The 20,966-nt window shown below is 36.1% G+C and overlaps 1 protein-coding gene across 2 annotated transcripts in view; it reads left to right on the forward strand.

Annotated features, from left to right (window-relative positions):
• Positions 1–20,966, forward strand: part of MTA3 (metastasis associated 1 family member 3) — a 131,885-nt gene that overhangs the window by 20,468 nt on the left and 90,451 nt on the right. For both annotated transcript variants that reach the window (XM_054279515.1, XM_054279516.1), the window contains exons 4-6: positions 2,722–2,848; positions 15,742–15,805; positions 16,849–16,966. In XM_054279515.1, coding sequence (XP_054135490.1) covers positions 2,722–2,848; positions 15,742–15,805; positions 16,849–16,966 — 309 coding nt within the window. The remainder of the gene's footprint in view (positions 1–2,721; positions 2,849–15,741; positions 15,806–16,848; positions 16,967–20,966) is intronic.

Consider the following 20,966-nt stretch of genomic DNA (forward strand, 5'->3'; position numbering starts at 1 on the left):
CTATCCAGTTTCCTTTCCTGGTACGGGTTTGTATAATTGCTGGGACAAATTATCACTTATTTTACTAAATCCTACTGTGAACATTGGTTTTATATCTTAATGCTGAAGCGGGAAATGATAACATTTTCCTCATGGTAAATTGTATTGAATGGATGGAACTGTTCTGTGTCTGGTCATGGTGTGTTCTACTTATTACCTAGCTTGTCAGATCATCCTGTGTAAAACATCTGTTTTATTTCTAAAAATACAACAGAAGAATTTATGTTGTTTCATATTTAGGTTCAGAGTGTTTTAAGAGATGGGTCTAAGACATTTGGTTTCAGCTTCAGGCTATTGGATCAACATTTTCATGGCTTATATAAGATGAGTGAAATAAATTTGCTTGAAGGCGGTGGATTTTCTTCTTAATTTTTAAAACTTAAATTCTTACTTGAGGAAGATATTGAGATGAGCATAGGTGTCTTAAGCCATTTTGAACTCTGGAATATTATCTCTGGCTTCCTGCAGCGACTTTAAAATGGCCCATATTGTCCTGTGTTTTATGCCTTATCTGCAGTCAGGTGTTTTTGATATGTTGACCAAACTTGTGTTTGGATGCCTAAATTACTTAGGAAAAAAGCCCCAAACCCAAGGTAACTGGAAGAAGTATTAAGGCTTGAACCTGACAATCAAAATGTGGCTTGTAATGGTCACTTACTGTAATAAACAGTTGTAGAAATTAATTGCTGGAAATATTAGTGTGGTATAACCCCAACTAGCAACAAAACACCACACAGCTGTTGGCTCACTACCCCAGGTGGGATAAGAATTGGAATTAACAAACAAAGCAAAGCAAGGAATTAATTCGGTGCTTCCCATGGGTAGGCATGTCCATCCATCCCCAGGACAACCGGGGTCTGTTACACACAACAGTGACTTGGGAAGGCAAAACATCACCACTCCAAATGTCCCCTCTTCCCTCTTCTGTGCTCAGCTTTATATGCTGGTCCTGATGCCATGTGGTATCCCCTGGGTCAGCTGTCCTGGCTCTGTCCCCTCCCAGCTCCTTGTGCCTCCCCAGCCTCCTCGTTTGTGGGGTGAGGAGCAGAAATGGCCTCGGCTCTGGGTAAGCTCTGCTCAACACTAACAAAAACATCCCTGTGTATCAACAAATCCAAAACACAGCCCTATACCAGCCACTGTGAAGAAAATGAACCCTCTCCCAGCCAAAACCAGCACAAACATAAACCTTTTAACATGAATTTCTAATTTTAATTAACTATTTGCCTAATTAAAAAATGCTTCACCTTGGCATAGATGTCTTTTAAGATTTATTTACTGTCAGTGTTACAGATGCCAAAATAATTCTGAATTGAGTTATAGTTTGACTTGAACCTGTACATGTGCCTGGTGAGGCTGTGGGTTGTCAAGTGAGATGGATAAAATTCTTGTTTTCATTTTTATTTTCTTGCTCTCTTTCTCCACAAAACATGCCAAAACAGGGAAAGGGATGGGGGTGTCTACAGCAACATAGACTTAAAGTGGAATTGGGTTTGAAGAAGTTGGTTATACCAGGGTATGTTGTTACATCACTTTTGTGAAAAGAACTATTAGAAGTGGAATGAACTACACACAGGCATGATTAAAAAAAGTAGTAGTGTTGCATTTGGAGAGAACTGTGGTTGCTATGAGGATGCAGGCAGGCTTCAATTTGAAATAGTCTTTGTAGGTTGGTTGTAAAAATGGTTATTATTAGTAGAGAGGGTGAGGTCCTCTGTTGTAGGTAGTTAAATGAAATACTATCTCATGCTGAGGTTCTGTTGTTGAGTTTCTGAGAAACATTTTGTAAACTACACTTGATTTTGCAAATGACAGATAATTTATCAGGTAGAAAGTTGCCAAATGTTAAAGAAGTTTTTAAAGGGTTTGTATTTTTGCATCCATTATTCAGAGAGACTTTTTGCCCTTTTTGGGAAGCTGGAGGAAGTACAGATTCAAGTTCCACATGTCCCAAAAATCCACTAGGAAGGCAGATTTAAGCCATCAAGATCCCAGGGCAGCTCTGTTGGAGAGCCTGCCATTGTGTGACATGTTAGCAAGCACTGGGAGCATTGCCCTTCAATTCTATGTGTGACACTTTCTAGTGTCTGCTTTTATTTCTTCCTGTCTTGCTTAAAATAGAAACAACTTTAAATCTTATTTAAATATACAAATCCACTGCATTTGTTGTCAGTATGGAAGAAGGTTAACATAGTGGAAGACATTAGACTTTTTCAGTTTTCATAGACTGATTCTGCTGTCTTGGACTTCAATTACGTTTAGTAAATTTCAGTTCATAGAAAGTGTGCTTTTCTCCAGGACTTCTGTAAAAGTTTTAGTACTAGTAATATTGGCAAGAGAAAGTCAAGCCCAAAACTGGTCAGCAAGCAAGAGAAAAAAACAGAGGAAAGAAGATGAAAAAAGAATGAGTAATGTTGACAGGATTGTTCTTTAAACAGTGTGAAAGACATCAATGCGTAGTACAGAGGAAAGGAGCATGATTTTTTAAAGGGTTGAAGTAGAAGTGTATAATTCAAAATACTTAACATTCTGTCAAGTTACATAAACTGTAGTCTTGTTAAACTCATCTTTTCTTTGAAATACTAAAGGAGGTTGCTAAGGGGTGGGGGGATGTCAAATGAAATGGCTGCAATGATGTTATGCAACACAGTTAATTTCGACCTACGCTCTGCTTCTCTGCAGAAGAAGTTGAAGAAGAGTCTGAAACTACAATTGAGGTTGATTTGACTGATAAACAGAAACATCAGTTGAAGCACAGAGAGCTTTTCCTTTCTCGCCAGTATGAGTCCCTACCTGCAACGCATATCAGGTAAGAAGTAGTAAATACAATTTATCTGTGTGGATTGCCCGCCCATAGCCCATCTGCTGGACTGCTACAGCCTTGCAAAAAGGTGTCACTGATGTTAGCTGAGTTGGGCCAGGTTATCCCATGAACTGCTTTGGAAGCACCTTTGTTTTTCCCTTCTGTTGCTTGATGTTTGAGCCTTAGAAGGGACAAGAATGTCAGAGCTCTAGCTTGCCAATTGATAGCATCAGTTGATACTTCAGTGGAAAGTCAGTCTGTTATGTTTTGAAGAGCAAATTTTTTTAGTTATTCTGCTGGCCAAAGGAAGCTTGACCATTTTGTCTGGCCTGGAAAACAGCAGATGTGTTTGGAACGGAGGCAGTGACTCATTGGTCAGATCTGCAGTTTAGGGCTGCATGCATGTAAAATTAAAATTACCCCAACTTCACTAAATGTGAAGAAGTCATGACTGAGTTTGTCTAAATGTTACAGAAGCATTTGAAGTATTGTTTTAAATTGCCTTTAATGCTAATGTAGGAAGAGACTTGCTAAAGCTCAAAAAGTGTTTCTCAACTTCTTTCCGTAAATGACGTAGGTGCTCACATCACCTTCTATTTAGCAGTCAGGAAAACTTTCTTTTGTGTTGGAATGAGGAGATGATGAATCTAGAAATGGAAAAGAAATAGCGCAGTGATGGGGGGAGTCTAATTTAGTGTGAAAAAATTGCATTCTTACATGGCATTCTCAAGGAGTTTTCATTTTCTTATTACATCTAGCTTCCCTCAGCTATTTCAGACCATAAGTGTGTAGAAGTTGCCAAAAAAAGAGGTACATATTGTCCAACAGGAGAAGCACATTGTATGTTTATATTTATTTTCTCTCTTATTGGCAAATCACAAAATGGACCCACAAACATCACTGAGTCCAGCTCCTGGCCCTGCACAGCACCATTTCCAAGAATCCCACCATGTGCCTGAGAGCATTGTCCAAATGCTTCTTGAAGCCTGTCAGGCTGGTGCTGTGAGTGCTGCCCTGGGGAGCCTGCTCAAGTGCCCAGCCACCCTCTGTGTACAAACCTTTTTCTAACATCCAACCTAAACCTCTCTTGACACAATTCAGGCCATTCCTTTGGGTCCTGTCACTGGACACCACAGGGGTGAGAGGTTGCTTATCTCTCTTGCTGACAACACAAAAACTGGAAGTTGGAAATTTTTGTATTAATTTCCTGTGCTTTATTCAGCTCCTTCTACTGACTTTGAGAAAGTCATTTAACTGTCAATTTTCTGCTGCTCCAACTATAGCATGGAGATAATAATCCTGTGCAGTTTCTTTTACTTACTTTGACATTTAGATATTGAAATAAGGTATTCTCCTTGCAGAGGGAAGATTACATAGAAGAAGTATTGTAAATGTCTCCTCACCTCACAATTCAGGGAGCAAATACAATAGAGGTTCTCCAGTACATAGTTCACAAAGAAGGCAGAAAAACACGTGAATTCATCGTACATGCCACACAGCACAGCAGGCAAAAGCAGAGTGATGACTTGCATCTACTTTTCAGAACAGATGAATGTTGTAGGACTGGGCTGTCACATGTTACTAAGACCTTTAGCAGACAAATTCTGGAACAAGCTTGATGTTTCAATGTTTTAAAACTGTTTTAAAAAGAAACAAAGCAAATACACTATAAGGTATTCCTGGTGTTCCTTACTTAGGTCTTTAACTTACTTGTGTTCACATTCTGTGATTCTCAGTAGTTTTTTTAACATTTAATAATTAGCTGGTCCTCTAAAGAGGATAGAAATATTGAGGAGGTGATGTTCCTCTAGCTTTCTTCCATCAGTACTCCAGAATACTCAAGGATGTAGATATCACAGCTTCTCTGGGTGTCTGTTTTGCTGTTTGATGTCTGTTATGGTGATTTTTTTCCCCTGTCATCTATTTTGCATTTCACTTATTGAAACTTTGTCTACTGCCTTGTGTCCTATCACTACTTCTCTGAAAGGAGCCTGGTGCCATCTTAGTTATCTATCTTTGTATTAGCTAATTGAACAAAGCAGCAGAATTTCTCCCTTTAGTTGTCATACCTTAAGAGTGAACAAATCTAATTTAATATCAGCTGCAGACATGTTGAAAGTGTATTTTTTCCCAGGGTCAGCAACTGGGGGATACCCCCAGTAACCAGCTGCCTGCTGGACTTTGTATCACTCACCACAGCCTTTCCAGTCTGGTGGTTTTTTCCAAGCTTATTGTCTACTTGTCTAGTCAATATGTTTCCAATCCTCTTGAAGGACACTGCAGGTCTTGCTGAAGTCAGGCTCAATGACGTTCTCTGCTGTCACTGGTCTACCAAGTCAGTTGCCTCCATATAGAGAGCTAGGGGATATTTGTGCAATCAAAGCCAGGGTAGCTCCATGATGTTGGCCTTTGCTCTAAGTGCTTAGAGTTTTAGCCCTTAGGAGAAACTGGATTTACAGGAGTAGATGGTACAATGGTATAGAGTGGAGATAGGAGGTTGGAAATCAGTTTTCTCCAGAGTAAGAGCACAAAAACTCAACCCCTCTGGAAGGACAAGGAGAAAATTTAAGTTGATTTTAAGACAATGGAGGAGGTTTTTGACAGCTACAGATCTTGGGCTTTTCCTGACATCTTCAACCAAGAAAAGTATCTGAGACTAACTGCATTTTTGTTGAAATTGAAGGAGTAGAAGAATTTTACCTAGTATGTTTTTATTTAGTTTTTGCGTATAAGATTTTACTGCTTTTGTTTTGTCTTTCTTCTTAGGTTTCCCTTTTTATTTTTTCAAATTGAAGGGTAGAGGAAATTACTGCTACTGTCACTAAGGTTGCTTTTGTTGTAGTTCACAATTCCAAATACAGTGATATCTCATTTATACACCTCTTGCTGTTATTTCATAGTTGAAGCTCCAGAGTAACTACCTTGCAGTAATTTATTGGGTTAGATTTCTTTGATGTGCATGCCTAATTCTGGAGCTTTTTGATCTCAACTCTGGGTTTTGAATAATTCTGTTGTAATCAGTTTGCTTTTGTATTAGTGAAATAGTGTTTTATCCTGCATTCTGATATTTTTTTTGTTACATATACATTATATGTAACTGTTTTGATATGTAATTTGCTTTGTTAGAAATGCTGGGATTTTTTTAGACTTCATATTGTCTCCCCTTTAAATTAGTTGTCACTATGCCATTTCAGGGAGCAGCAAAAGTTTTGGCATAAAAAAACCCCTGGAGAGCCAGATTTAGAAAATAATTAGAAGTGGGTAGTGTAGTAATTAAGTGTGCAATGGTTCATTGTGGACAGAGCTCTTGCAGTGGAATGTGTATAGAAGGTGGAATTACCTTGCTTGCGCATGGTGTGTGGCACAGAGCAAGCTCACGTTTCAGTCTGGGGATCAAAGACAAGGCTTGTTACCTTCCTGCCTACTTGTCAGGTTACAAGTGAAATTATTGCCTCTCCTGGCTCCTCAAATGTGTGCAGGCAGTAACACCCCTTCAGTGGATTATCTGCTTCCTGCCTAATCCCTGCGTGCTGCAGATGCAGTTTTGCCAGGCTCTGTAATCCCAGTGTCCTTGTCACAGCTGTCCTGCCCGCCGGCCTCTCTGTGCCACTCTGCTTCATTAATGTCACACAGGGAGTGCGCCCAGGGTCGGTGCAGGTGGCTCCTCTGAGCATCCCAGAGAGGGACTGATGAGCCAGTGCTGGCTACTTGGGCTCTCAGGGGTTTGAGCATTACCAAATACAGCATTTTGGAAAGGCATGAAAAGTTACGGGGTGAAGAATGGTGAAAGGTGTCAGAAAGTTGAAATTATCTGCTGGTGTTGCAAAATTCACCATAAAACTTAGCATGTGTTAAAAGTGGGTTCTTGTATAAAAATCTGCTGGTGGTTCTCTTGTTGGAGATGCATTGGGTTATGAGCTTTGAGCTTTAAACTTATTTTTTGTTCTTAAGCTCTCAAGTGCTAATAGATATTCAATATGTTTAGATTGTTGTAAAAGATGCATTAGTATCGAAGTTCATTTGTAATTGCTCTAAAGTTAAATATTTCTTATGAATTGTGTAGAAGAATTTATTTATACGTCAGGGTTCATCTTACCATTTCAATATCTTTGCTTATATTTTGTTTGCTTATTTGGTGTTCCAGACTTGAAGTTGCGGGGTTTTTATGTAAGATGATGATGATGATATTTCAAGTATTTGGAAAGTATAAATAAGCCTGGCATTCTCAGATGTCTTAATAAAAGCAGGTGGGAATCTTTTGGGATGCTTTTTACAGCAATAAAAACCTCCACTCCCTTCAGGGAAAAAAAAAAGAAAATAATATTATTTTTCTTGCATTTTAATTTACATATGTAGGATATCGGTACATTATATAGATGTTTGTTATGATGGGATTTGTTCAAACAACTGCAGTAAATTTACACCCTAATCTTTAATGAGGAGTGTTTATTCAATCTGCAATTGGATAAACTAAGTGTTTATTAGGTTTTTTAGAGGATTCTATTTGTTGTTTGACATAAACAGCAAATTCAAGTTTTGTATGCACCTATGGAAGACAAACATTCTGAGCATTGTTTCTAAGATATTGTTACTCATCCTTTATTTTAAAAACTGACAAAAGGCAAAACCAAGAAAAGAGCCCTCAAAAGTATCTTAAGATGGTAATGGCTTGGTTTATTACTTCTGTTCCAGCACAGAAAGGTTTTCGTGAGCCTTTTAAAAATTGTGATTGAGTAAGATAGTTTTATTAAAAGCTGATTAATATGACTGGGGAGAATGTGCCTGTGCATATGTGATGTTAAAGAGCATCCAAACAGTCAGATCATGAGAAGACTTCTTCAATTTTTATTAAGCAATTTGTACTGTCTGGGTAAATGTACAAAAAAAGTGTGCTTAAACTTCTAAAGTACCAGTCTATAAGGGTCTTGGTTTCTCTCTTTTGACATTATTCTGAACATTAATGGAATTCAGAACACTGCATGATTTTTTTTGTCAGTTTGGTATTTTGTTAATTTTTAATTGTTTATTTGGTTTTTTTGTTATTTTGGTGGGGTTTTTTTTTTTGGTTTTTAAATGCTACCCTTGCTCTTGGGTAGACTAAAGAAACTTTGATTGATTCCACTTTGTAGACGTGGAAGAAAAAGTCGCTTAAGAACATGAAGTTTATATGAATATGTCATGCTTACAAACTGTAACCTTGTGGTGCTCTTTAGATGTGTTATAAATGACTCAGTTGTTTCAAGTATCAATATTAGTGAGTCCTGATGAGGTCATGCAGAAGAAAGAACCGCAAAAAAGAAAGTTGTGTGATACAACCAAGGTGTAGAGAAATCCTTTTTTTCTGAATGTGGGATTCCTTAACTCAAAACACAACGAATGCTCTGAAGCTCAAGACAGATGTGGCAGGTCATTTTATAGTGTTACTTCTCAAGACAGGGACCTTTATCATTTAGTGGTATTACCTTGGGATTTCTAGCTTTTGCATTCCTGGCAAACTAGAAGTTTCTGCATATAGGGTGTGTGAGTATATATGCTAATTTTACCTACTTTTTCCTTATAATTATCCTTATAAGCCTGATTATTTTCTGGCATAATCAGACTGGATAAGGAGTGAATTTGTTTTGCATAGGCATGTGCTTACCTAATCATTTAGATTGCTCCGAATAAACTCATTCCAGATGGGAAGAATACCTTGCTTAACAAAGGGACTTTTGAAACATGTCTGACTATTTTCTTCTTTTTTCCTTTTCCAGTAAAATTTAAATTATTCCTACCTTAATTAAAATAAAAATTCAGTTCAGGACAGAATCCTGTTTTCATATGTGGTCAATAACCAGTACTAGAAACAGTGTAAGAAAAGGTGTATTTATCAGTGGAAAACTGTAACATAAATATCTGAAAATCAGTACATATGTCTCTGTAGTGACATAATTACCAAGTAGGAGCCTTTCATAAGATGCAAAACTTTTACTTTCAGTTGCTTGGAGTGATGTGTGTTGCTTCTGAGCTGGGCAGCTTGTAATGGGCTTGATGATTTTTAAAGGTGCTCTCCAACCTAAATGGTTTAATCAATGTATGGAAAATCATTCCTAACCAGCTTCCTGTGGTTTTGTTCAGTTCACAGCATCACTGCTGCTGTGCTAAAAGGCAACAATTCTTTTACTTTTTAGCATGAATTAATCCCGAGAGAGAAAATATCAATCACTTGAGTTTGCAACAATGCAGTTTACAGAAAGTACATCTACAGTTATGCTTGTTTACAGATATCAAAATATGTAGTTTTATGGTGGCCACGTTTAGAAAATATTTACCTTTTATTACTTTTAAATCCATGTCAGTTGGGCACGATTGCTTCAGGAGACTGTCTGTAAATTCTACCAATTTGGAGTGCACAAAATTAGTACTCCAGCTCAAATTAAAATTAAAACTCTGAAGTTTTTGACTAAAAGCCACATGCAGTATCAAAATCCTGAGCCATCTATCCATATAATCTATGCACATGTTTAAATGCCAGGCATTAACTAGTACATTTAGATGTGCATATATTAGTTTGCTGTGCATTCTGGTTTTGATTTTATTTGATCAAGTGTGTGTTAATCAGATAATACCAAATTTATTGATTTATCTTTGGCCACAGATACACAATCTTGTATTCTTTGGAAGATTGGTATTACTTTGTCAGAGGCACAGATCTCAGTAGTAGTCACCCATCAAATTTTTGTTTGGGTTTTCTTCCTTGTGTTTGAGATGGCTCTATAAATGGACAGAGACAGACTTGAGCCAATTCATTACAAATCAATTCAATGCAGATTTTTTTTGTCAATTCTAGATATTGATTGAATATTTTAAAAGTCAGATTGTAGTTAGGGATCTATTACCAGTTTAAATCACCATGATAATTTTTGTTTGTTTTTAGTGTTATGCAGTAGCTTGCTCCCTAGTTAATCCCTTTGCAGTCTTGGGAACTTGAAATTTGCTATAAAGACATTGGTATGAGTCTGTCAGCACATTCTGTGCCCCTTAAATCGTGCTTCAAAGTAAAATGCACAAGTACTCTTAGTACTGGCTTGCTGTGACTGGGGAATCAATTTCATGTAATTAGTAGAAGCTCTTTGGACTCTGCGGTTCCCACTCTGTGGTTTGGTGATCAGCATTGCAGTGTAGGCTGCTTGTAATGGATCAAGACTTGGCTCAAAGTGGGTGTTTGATTGGAAATCTTCAGCACACTTTCTCATTTCAGACAGTTCAGAGAAAAAAGTGTTGTTATTTCAGGTAGCTCTCTCCTCCTTAATTCACTATCTTTTCTCCCCTTTTTCTCCCTTTATGCTGGACGAGGGCAAGATCTCTCTGGAGTTCTACTCCTGCACCTGCTCCTTTCTATCTCTCTTCATTATGTACCTTCATTGGAGTTTAATCTCTGATTGCCATTGAAGTAACAGCATATGTTAAAATCAAATCAGATGTTTCTCACCAGCATAATATTTCCTAATATTCTTTCCTGTAATTTTATTCTCAGACTGTCTAGCTAGTGACTCATGCTTCTGTGTTCCAAATGTCTACTAAGACAGTATCATTTCTTGATGCAGATCATCAAGATACAATTGGTATATATCTGTACAAAATTATCCAACATAATTCTGTTGTTTTCTGGAGGACAATCATAATTGTTATTTCTAAGTCTCTGGGGTTGTGCCTGCACACGTTTTTTTTTCTTGAGGTTGTATCTGAATAAGCAATGCATATAAAGTTTCATTGACTTGGTGGGAACCCAGAGCAATGAGTTCTGGGAGTTCTTGCACTGCATCATTGTCACCCAGGCTACATCTACATTCCAACAGGAGATTTTGTTGGCATGGTACTGAACCCATGAAGGTGCCTTTTCCTGTCTTATTATTCATACTAGTTAAAAGGCAGCAGGTATTTTGTTTCTTGTGATTTCTTTCTGTAATTTTTTTTTTATTTATTTTGCATACCTTCTCTTCCAAAAAATCTCTATTTTTAAAAGTTTGTGTCTCATGGGCTGTCTTGCTCATCTGGTGAAAACATGAAGAAATAGCCTGCAAGAGCAGCAGAACTGGAACTGTAGAAGCTTCCATTGGTATATAAGTTAAGGCTGAAATGATGAGGCAGTTGCCATTGATTTTGATTAATTTTGATAGTTGTAAAATATAAGTGTTTGCATCAGCTTTTTAAAATTTTCATAAAGGTTTTAATCTATATTTTTGATTACTTTGAGAAAAAGCTCGTTAAAGAGCAATTGCCTAGCAGTGCAAACAAGAAGGCATTTCATTCGATCTTTTGGGCAATTTGGTGTTTTGGTATAGGTTGTTTAACCAGACTTTATTGAGATCTTTTGATAACATTGTCTGGTATAATAAGCTTGGTACAACATTTTTTCTTGCAACTTAAACTCTTGAGCTGGTTGTCATCATATTTTGCCTTCATTGTACCAGATTACTAAGGTCAGTCTTATCCTTCTCTCATCTAAATACTGATTGTTGTCACATTCTTGTCTGAAGTAAGTTCCTATATGGTTTTCATTCCTCTCTTGGGTCTCACTGGAACATGGAATGTTTTTATCTTTAGTTTTTGAGATGTCTTAGGTCTTACCTCTGCTTACTGTCTGTGAAATCTGTCCTTCAGGGCTGGTATGGTATCTGACATCTCACACAGAGTGTTGATTTTCATGAGCTCCATATTGACTTGTCCAAGACAGTCTGACCTATGAGTGCCTCACAAAACTGTCACTTATTTCTTAGAATTTAATTCTCCTTTTCTTTGTTCCACAGCAAACAGCCTCCCACCCATCCCAGGAAAAATAGTTCCATAGAACAAGGGTGGTGGGGAGAGGGAGCAAATCATTATGTTCCCCTCAATGAGACTTCTATCTACCATGATAACTGGTATTTCTTGCCATTTCCTTATAATCCTCATCAGTGTCTCTGTGTTTTGAGGTTTTGGCTGTCAATGGTTAGAGTTTTAGTTTTGGGACTGTATGGTTCTGGGTTTCTGCTAGGGCTGTTGTAGAAATCCTTTCCTACAAAATCATTAAGGCACTTTAGAACTAAAATTTTTGGGGTTTTTTTTTTTTTTTTTTTTTTTTCTGGAGAGTGTGTGAATCTCATTTCTGTATTGTAACAGAAGGGCTTCCCTGAGGTATGGAAGTAGGTTGTATGTGTGGAAAAATAGCTTGTCAGGCATCCCTTAGCTGAGGGGTGTAAATGATCAGAAATCGTCCACTCAGTGGTGAAGTCACCTGGAACATACAGGAAAAAAATTACAAGCAGACAAAACAAATGAGAGTGAAGGAAGGTGTAGCATATGAAAAGAGCTTTCACATGATTAGTGCTTCAAAGAAGAAAGTTATGAGTTGTGGCTCTGGTTACTAGGACAGGAGAAGAAATTGAATCCTAAGTGGTTTATATGATAGAAGCTGGCAATACCATGAGCATATATTTACAGGCGAGTTTTATTGTCTCCTTTTACTGCAAGACCTCTAAATTACTTTTTGTTCCTGGCTGATTTAGTTATATAATAAGTTTTGTTGGCATTCTTGTCAGCTCAGTGGAACAACCCTTTATTTGTGACCAGTTTAAATATGAAGTAAATTTAAGAGCAGAAAGGATTCTGAAGGCACAACTTAATTTCATCAAAATCAAGTTTTAATGAAGACATAAAAGCTAACTTACTTTTTTGGTTACTGTTATTTGTGCATTGCTGAGGTTGTTTAAACTTTCCCTCAACACTCCTACAAGATAAATTTTGCCTAATTCTGTAGGAAGTAAAAACCAGTTTTCTGAATATTTTTAATTTGAGAAAAACATCAAAATCAGACATATCATTTTTGAGAAAGAGGAAATTGAGACCTTCTAATGCTGTTAACTAATAATTCACCTTAATGATGCCAGTTAAGTCAAGAATGCTACTTGTTAGAGGAATACAGCTTAAATCAGGGAATCAGAGTTACATAAGAGGAGGAAGGTTTCATATGTGGAAAAGTAGCAGACAACTCTTTACTTATTTGTGGGGCCTTTTTTTGTTGGTTTTTTTTTTTTTTTTTAAATTGTGCAATTCTTTGTAATTTTTACCTGAGTTCAGTTTAATAATGCATTTCAAGCAGGAGACTCCAACAGAACAATGAATGTGTGACATTGTATGCCACTAATCTAAATAATACTTAAGATGTAAAGACAGTAGGATTTCTGAAAGAAGAGAGTATAATTTTATTTTGGTGTGTAACAGATTTTATGACCTGCTAAATGCAGCCTAACTCCCATTTATTTTTGTAGGTAGCTAGCTCCCCCTTTCTTTGTCTAGTTTGGAAGAGTCAGACTGTGTGCTGTTATAATGATTTTTTTGTTTGATATAGCTCTGTCTTTCTCAATTATCTTAATTTAAAAACATTAAGGAATAAAGCTCCAGAGCACTGTGAGAAGGAAAATATTTTTAAATCCAGAGAAACTATGGGTTCTCAGATACATCCCTTAAAAAACTAACTCTCAAGTTGCCTTGTAATGTGGTTTAAATGACATTAACTTTTTCTCCAGGGTGTTTGATTATTAGTATTGAAGAATGGGTGAAAAGTGCAGTGGAGAATATTAAGGTGCATATTACTACAAATCAATATTCACTTAAGTTCTTACCTTAGCATCCATGGTTGAGGAGTGCCCAGTGTTCATGCTGCAATGAACTAGATGCTCAGTTCAGTCCAGCAGAGTTCTTGCAGCTATACAGAGAAGCTTTTCCTCTGATGGGGGAGGAGAGGTTATATAATTAGTAGGCCTTTTTCAATTTGGTAAGATTCTAAATCACTTTTGTTAGGTATTTCAGGTTTCTAGATTACAGTAATGGGTAACTGAAAAGTAGAAAGACTTCTGTAATTCATCTGTTTTCAAACATGAGTTTTGTTGTTGTTTTTTATTTTAGTGTCAACTGTAGTTCTAGTGCTGTCTACATTGAGGCACAAGTCCATGCAAGAGGTCATATATGCATTCAAAATGTTACCTCTGTGTGACTCCAGCTATTAGATGGTTAAAGTGCTGTATGAAGAAATTTAGCATCAAATAGCACCTCACTCACTTAGAAGACATGCTGCAGGGACTAATCTTGGATCTTGGTGAAATAAAATGAATTTTTTAGCGGACCAGCAATCAAAGAGGAGGTTGGTCAATAAAATACTTTTGCAGTTGCCATGGCAGTGGGGCAATGAATGCCTCTGTGGTAACTCAAGTTAAATAAGGGCAGGCTCTAATGGAGAGAGGGGCCACACTGGAGCTGTATGGAATAGAACCAGACTGGAAAGGTGAACACCTGGTTAGCTCTTTACACTAAAAAACAAAATAAAATATTAAAATAAAGTTGGAAAACTGACTTCATGCTATAACACGATTAATTTTTGGAAGTGAACGCTCGGGAATTATCAAGGCCAAAAGCTTAAACCTTCAAAGAAGGACATGATCGGGTGTCTGGAAGGTTTCCTACTTCTCTGCTGCGGGAGAATTTTCCTCAGCTGTTGTGTATTGTGGTCAGACTTTTCTTCCTCTTCTTCCCATTTTTCTTGGGTGGTGTGGTTCTCCTGACAGATAAGACAATGAGGAGAAATTCAGGACAGTAATGTGTGACTTACCCCCCTTTCCCAGGATGTGCAGTGGCAATGAATAAGACATTAGCTGGGTATGTTCACTTAATGATCAGCCATTAGCAATTGGCTTCCAATGCCTCTGGTTGAGCTTAGAGTCAGCTCTCCCTGACAGGATAACTTTACAATACCCATTTTGGTGTTATCTTAAAATCAAGGAGGTCTCTGCAAACAAGTACTCTTTCTCTGTGTTCTGGTCTGTTCTATGAGGGTAGGTGGGAGGTGGGTGTTCTGGGCTTATTTCCTGTAGCTGATGTATAAGGCCACAAGAACTTCCTGGCAAGTACCAACTAAATTGAGTAAAACTTTGGTGCATGAAATACAAGGTGCTGTATGTAAGGGGTAATAAATATATCTTCATATACATATATATATGTGTATATATATATATGCACGCATGCATACATGTGTATCTATAAAATGGTAGTTGAGTTGTAAATGATACTATAAAAATGCAAGTTGCTAGCAAGGTGATTCAGCACATTTAACATTTTTCATCCATATCCATGAGTGCTTCTTTAAAATATTATTTTTGTAAATAATTCTGCGGGTTACTTGTGGAGAAGTTGGAGATAGAGAAATTTGAGGCAAGACAATGCTGGGGGAGATGGGATGGATGAGAAGGGGAGGAGGGTGTTGGTTTCCCAGTCCCATTGCATTGACTGCTTATGTTACAGTGGGCAGGTCTGTACCACTACTGGGCAACAGGAGCCTGCACAGAAATGTGGTTCATCAGCATTTTAATGGGGGCAGAGAAGAAACTAATAGAATTCCATGACTGATTATTAAAAATGCTTCCATTCAAAAGAGAAAAGCGCTTTGTTTTTACAGCGTGAAGAGTAAAGCCTTATATTCTTTCCAGTTTGAGGGGTTTTTTTTTCAAATTATACACTGAACTTACTGGAGATAAATCACTTGGAGGTGATGTTTCTATAATCCAGGCCTTTTTGTTAATTGTGTGTGCATTTATTGTTTGCCTTTGTACCTCTTCTCTTCTTTTGCCTTTCCATTACTGAAATTATTTCCCAGTTTGATGGAATTCCAATGTATTTGAATGTTTGGTTCAGTACAGCCATTTGTTTTGTTGCTTTTATATTAATTTTGGTATTCATAAAGTATGGCAATATTAATTTTTAAATATTTTAATGTTTTTCTATTTTTACTGTGGAAGTTTAAAATATATCTAGATTGTTCTCTTGTAAGTAACTACCTGAAATTTGAACTTTTTACAAAGTAACTGTTCTTGCTTATGTTTGTGTAGGGGAAAATGCAGCGTTGCACTTCTGAATGAGACAGAATCTGTGCTGTCATACCTGGAGAAAGAGGTAATTGTGATTTCTGTTCAAGTACATATTAGGATAAGTTTATTTTTCTTTCTGTATTTTTAACAAATGGGCAAGCAATACTTTGAAAATCACACCTTGGATGATATGTTAAAAAAAAATTACGTTTTTTTACACTGATTTAAACTGATTTAAACACTGATTTAAACAATATTATTTGGTAAAAATTTAATTGACACACTTAAATGATAGGTTTATTATGAATCTGTTTGTATTTAGAAAATTAATTTGAAATAATTAATATGACATCTTACAGTTGAAAATATAGAGATGTTTTCCTGTAGCGGATACTGAAGGAGGAAATCACATGGCGCTTTTTTTTCCTCCTTATTTTTTCCTTTTATCGTATGGAAAGTATCTCCTCGTCACCCTCTGGAAGATACTGAGGATGCTTAGCTTTACCAGAAAGGAACAAAATTCCCCAAGAATTTGAAAGATTGCAAAATACCTTTAAAATAAACATATTTTTCTTTGGAGTGTCTTAATATAACATCAGGAAGGCAATGTTTTCTAACTGAAATTAGCATGTCTTTATTTTTAAATTTCTACACCAAACCACTGATAGTCAGTAAAAATATTTTTAAAAGCAGGACTTTGCCTGTGCTTATGTGACTATACCACATTTGCCAATGCTGTTTTAGTGCCTGAGAAGGGTTTACAAAGAGTGTTTTATTTATTTTGAGATTAATTTATAATGGAAAGTCAGTATGGTTGAGATACTTATGAGTGCAAAGTTGTTAAATTCAGTAAGCATTTAACATCAATTCTCTTCAAATCCATTGATATATTTTTGTGTATGGATCTTTTCATTATTTCTCTGTTCTGAAGTAAGTCCTAACAATGACAGAAGTCTTATTTTTCCTTTTAAAAGCATTCATCAAGCATCTGTATTATATAGAATAAAGATTTATGTACCTAACCTGTGTTCTGTGAAGTATGCAAATTTCCAATTGGAAGATGTTACAAATTTGCAAACCTAATTTTAAAAATTATTATACTGTTGCAAACATGTCTCTTTTTTTTAGGATACCTTTTTTTATTCACTGGTGTATGATCCATCATTGAAAACACTTTTAGCAGACAAGGGAGAAATCAGAGTGGGGCCTAGATATCAAGCAGATGTGCCAGACATGCTTGTGGAAGGTAAATACTTGATCTCTGAGTAATGAAAAAAATAAAAGTTGTCATATTGCCTTATTGCTCATGCTGACTTTCTGAACTAAGCTAATGCACAGAGGCAGACAAAGTAAGATGGTAGGTCTGAGAAAATTTATGAACACCAGTAGATATTATGGAAAAAGAAAGGATACTTGAATAGCTGTTGAAAATATGTTAATTTCCAGTCTGTGCATAGGCATTTTATATTTGTTTATTTAATTATATGCTCTGGTTAGTTATTTAATATAGGCTGCATTGAGAAAAGATGTTAAGGACCAACCCATCTATAAAATATTGACACTGTAGTAAAACAAGTGGAAAAGATATTTCTTCTTTCCATTTAAAGCAGACAATGCATAGAGAATTCAGGTATTTGTGTCTTATTTCAAAATATTGCCTTTTTTAAAGCATCTTTTCTCTTTTGTAGCAGGATTGAAACAACTCTTTCTTGCCTTGGCATAGCTTTAAAATCACTGATGTTTTTTAAATTTTATTTTATTTATTTATAACCCAGCACAACTACCTATGCCTCTTTTACTACATAGAACTATTATTTGATTTAAATGTCAAGTAAAATAATTATTTATGATTTGGATCATATTTAAGAAGCATGAGTAACTGTGTCTTGTCATGTTTACAACCATATTTGCTAATTAAATTTTAAAAAAAGAAAAATGTTTCTTTGGAATTATCTAGATTTAGATACTGTTTTCAAGAGTCATGGTATTTCTTCTTTAAAAAGAAAGGATTATGTGAGAAGAGCATGACTTGCAGTAAGTCCAAGGAGTTCTGGATGTCCCAAATAGATAGATTTGTAACCTTAAACGTTGTATTTTCTATTCATCATGATCTACTTTTTTTTTGCTGCTATACTTTTACTTGAACGAACCTCCTTATTATTTCTAATTTCTACAGACCTTATTTAATAAATGTATGAAACAAGAATAATTTGATTTCTGGCAAGTGGCTGATTATTTTACAATGAATGCTATTTAATACATCACCTGCATTATTATTCTGACTTTTCATTTAATAACCAGAAATAGACTACAGGAAGTCACTTCAAGTTTGTTTATAAAATGTACAGACTTGTTTCAGAACAGGTTTATGAATAGATTATGATCCACTGCTATTCTTGCTCTAAAATGTACCTGCCATAGGGAAAAATTAGTCCTGTAGATGTTCCTATGCTCAGCAGGAAAGCTTGCCAGAGGGCTCATGTGAAAATGGCTGTCTCAATGTGTGTGAGAGGCAACTGGGAAGTTCTGATCTGATTCCCAAGTACCTGGTTGAGCTGTAGGGTTTTTAGGATAAGCAAGGGGTGTCTGCCAGGCAGGAAGTATTTTTCTTCTTAATTCTTCTTACTTCAATTTTTAAAGACAGAGGTTAATTATGAAATAATGAATATTAAATATAAAGGAATTTTTTTCCTGTTCAAATTTTACTTATTTGATTTTTTTTCTAAATTTAAAATCCATATTCATTTAAACTGAAGTTACCAAGTTCTTCTGGAGCTTAATGTTTTAAGTCCTTGGTTTAGTTAAAATGAGCAGATAATCTCTCTTGTACATCATGAAAATAGGATTTCATTGTGTGTTACTGTCCTATTTTCCTTACACCCCACTAACCCCCAAAATACAATAAGTGGTGCAGTCTTCTTGCTGCCTTCAGTAGGAAATGATAAATCCATCAGAGAGAGAAGCACGAGGCTGCCCACAAACCGAGGTTCTGTTGGTACATGGAGCACTTGAGCAGTTTGCTTGGATTAATCTGTACCTATTTTAAGTGGCTGGTGGGAAAAAGAGCTCGGTTTTGGGAGGATCAAAATATCTAAATTATGGTAGTTTGGGTTGATTTTATTCTAAATGTTTCCATAGCCCTCTGACCTAGGAGTAAAAACAAAAGATGATTCAGCTGTTGCTGTGTCCTTATATAAGCTGATGGCCTGGAAGTTAATCCATTTGCTGCTGTCAAGCCTTTTCTTTCATAAAAACAAATCTAAACAATGTTTAAAATTAATAGATTAGAAAAGTTATATTTGGAAACTATGGGATTCTGTAAAGATTTTTTGTTTTTATGTACATTTTTCAGCCTGTAGTGACAAAAGTGGCTAGTGATCTCTATCTCCAAATTCTTATGTCCTAGTGGGTAACTCTTTAGAAGTGTAGAGCCGTCACCTGAACTTAAAAGAGAGAGTTTAGGCAACAACTTGTCAGTTCAGAAAAATCAGGGTTTATATAATCTAATAATAGTATTATTAGATGATATCAAATAACAAGCATTCCTGAATTTGTTCACACATAAAACTTGTTCTTTAAGCTAAAGGAAGAATACCTTTTTGAAGGTGGTTGGTAAACATATTTTATATTTACAGAAAATCCCCAAAACAAACAAACAAAAAGATAAACAAATCCAAGATTCACACATGATCAGTTGTTTTATTTTCAAAGTTACTGGCATGTAAATTCAATTCCAATTACTAAAGACAGTTCAGATTAACTTTCAGAAGACCAGTCACAACATGGCTGAAAAGTAAAAAGAAATTCTACAAACATGAAATTAATTTGTTGTAAATGCAATGATGAATTCTAGTAGATTAAATATTCAAATTGCTTGTACTTTCTCCATATAATGATAACTTATGTTTTATCTAAATAGATTGTGGTGTGTTTGTTTTGTGTTTGGTTTTTTTTTTTGTGCTTATTGGAAAATTGTGTGTGATTTTTGTAGGAATAGATTTTTTTTCCTTGGCATTGATGATGCCATTTTTGCATCCTTGAGTAAAATGTACTGCAAACCCAGGTGATTAGGTCCAACTTTGGATAATGCAGCATACCTGCTTCTCCCTGCCCCAGAGGTATATTGGATAAATTTATATTGCTCTTTAATTTTTGAAACAAAAAGATCATTTACTTTCAAAAGACTGAAAGGTTTATTAAAATCAAGATGCTTGATAAAGTCTTCCAGATTCAGCTGTTGATTGTTTTTCCACTTTAGGATATGTTAAATCATAAATCCTTTCACAATTGCAGTAAACAAATGTAAACAAAATTTAAATTTGGTTGAAAATGCCTAAGCCTTGTAAATCCATGCCACTTTTGTTTGTAATGATGTAGCTAAATCATTTAGATTGCACATTTGGTGAAGACTGTAACTTTGGAGAAAGACCAGAGCAGATTTCTTTCCACAGTCTCTTCTGACTTTTGTTGACACCATTCTTGGGAGTAAAACTTGGGAGTAAAAGTTGTCAGATTTGAATGATTTTGTGCTTGTGTGAAGTCTTTTGTCCCCCCAGTGCCAAGTGTTACAGTCTGTCTATACTCTAGTTTGGAGATTTTGAGTCTTTTTAGTTGCTTTAAATATGCTGATAGAGAGGAGACTGTTGGACAGTATTGACTGAAATTCTGGCTAGCAGGGTCCTGAAGAATGTCCTTTCTTTGTTTGAACACCACCTTCTCCAGTGGCTTATCCTGTGGATGTCACAGCTTGTTTCCACACCTCTTTCCAGTGTGGGGTGGCATTCTTTTCCTGTGTGCAGAGCAAGAATGAAAAGGTTTATCTCTGAGAATCAAGAGCATGAATTTGGGCAAGGAGTGGCTTGTTTCCTCCTCAGTACAGGAGCGAGGTGTCTGGTTCTCTGCATGTGATGGCCAGAAGCTGCTGTGTGGTGCACTCACCTACAGTATTTGATCAACAACCTGTAAAGTCTGTGACTAGTAACTTCAATAAGCAAAGCTACAAGCAGAACAAAACCCTATACAGTGTTGGTAGAGGCAAGTCATTATTATTGTTGCTACTTGCTTACAAGGCATACTTTTATAAATTGTTCTGAATATATGATCAAATTTTTGTCACCTTTAACTAGCAAATTTAATTTAGTCATGTTTTGTGTACAGGGAGATTACACCCAGGCAAACTGGTTTAGATTCTTGGTAGACTTTTATGTAACATTGAATCTTGTCTCACAGCTTTAAAATCCAAATGT

Source organism: Melozone crissalis, unplaced genomic scaffold (assembly GCF_028551555.1).
Source record: "Melozone crissalis strain CALT ecotype California unplaced genomic scaffold, PUWL_Pcris_2 ptg000027l_1, whole genome shotgun sequence".
Classification (NCBI taxonomy): Eukaryota; Metazoa; Chordata; class Aves; order Passeriformes; family Passerellidae; genus Melozone; species Melozone crissalis.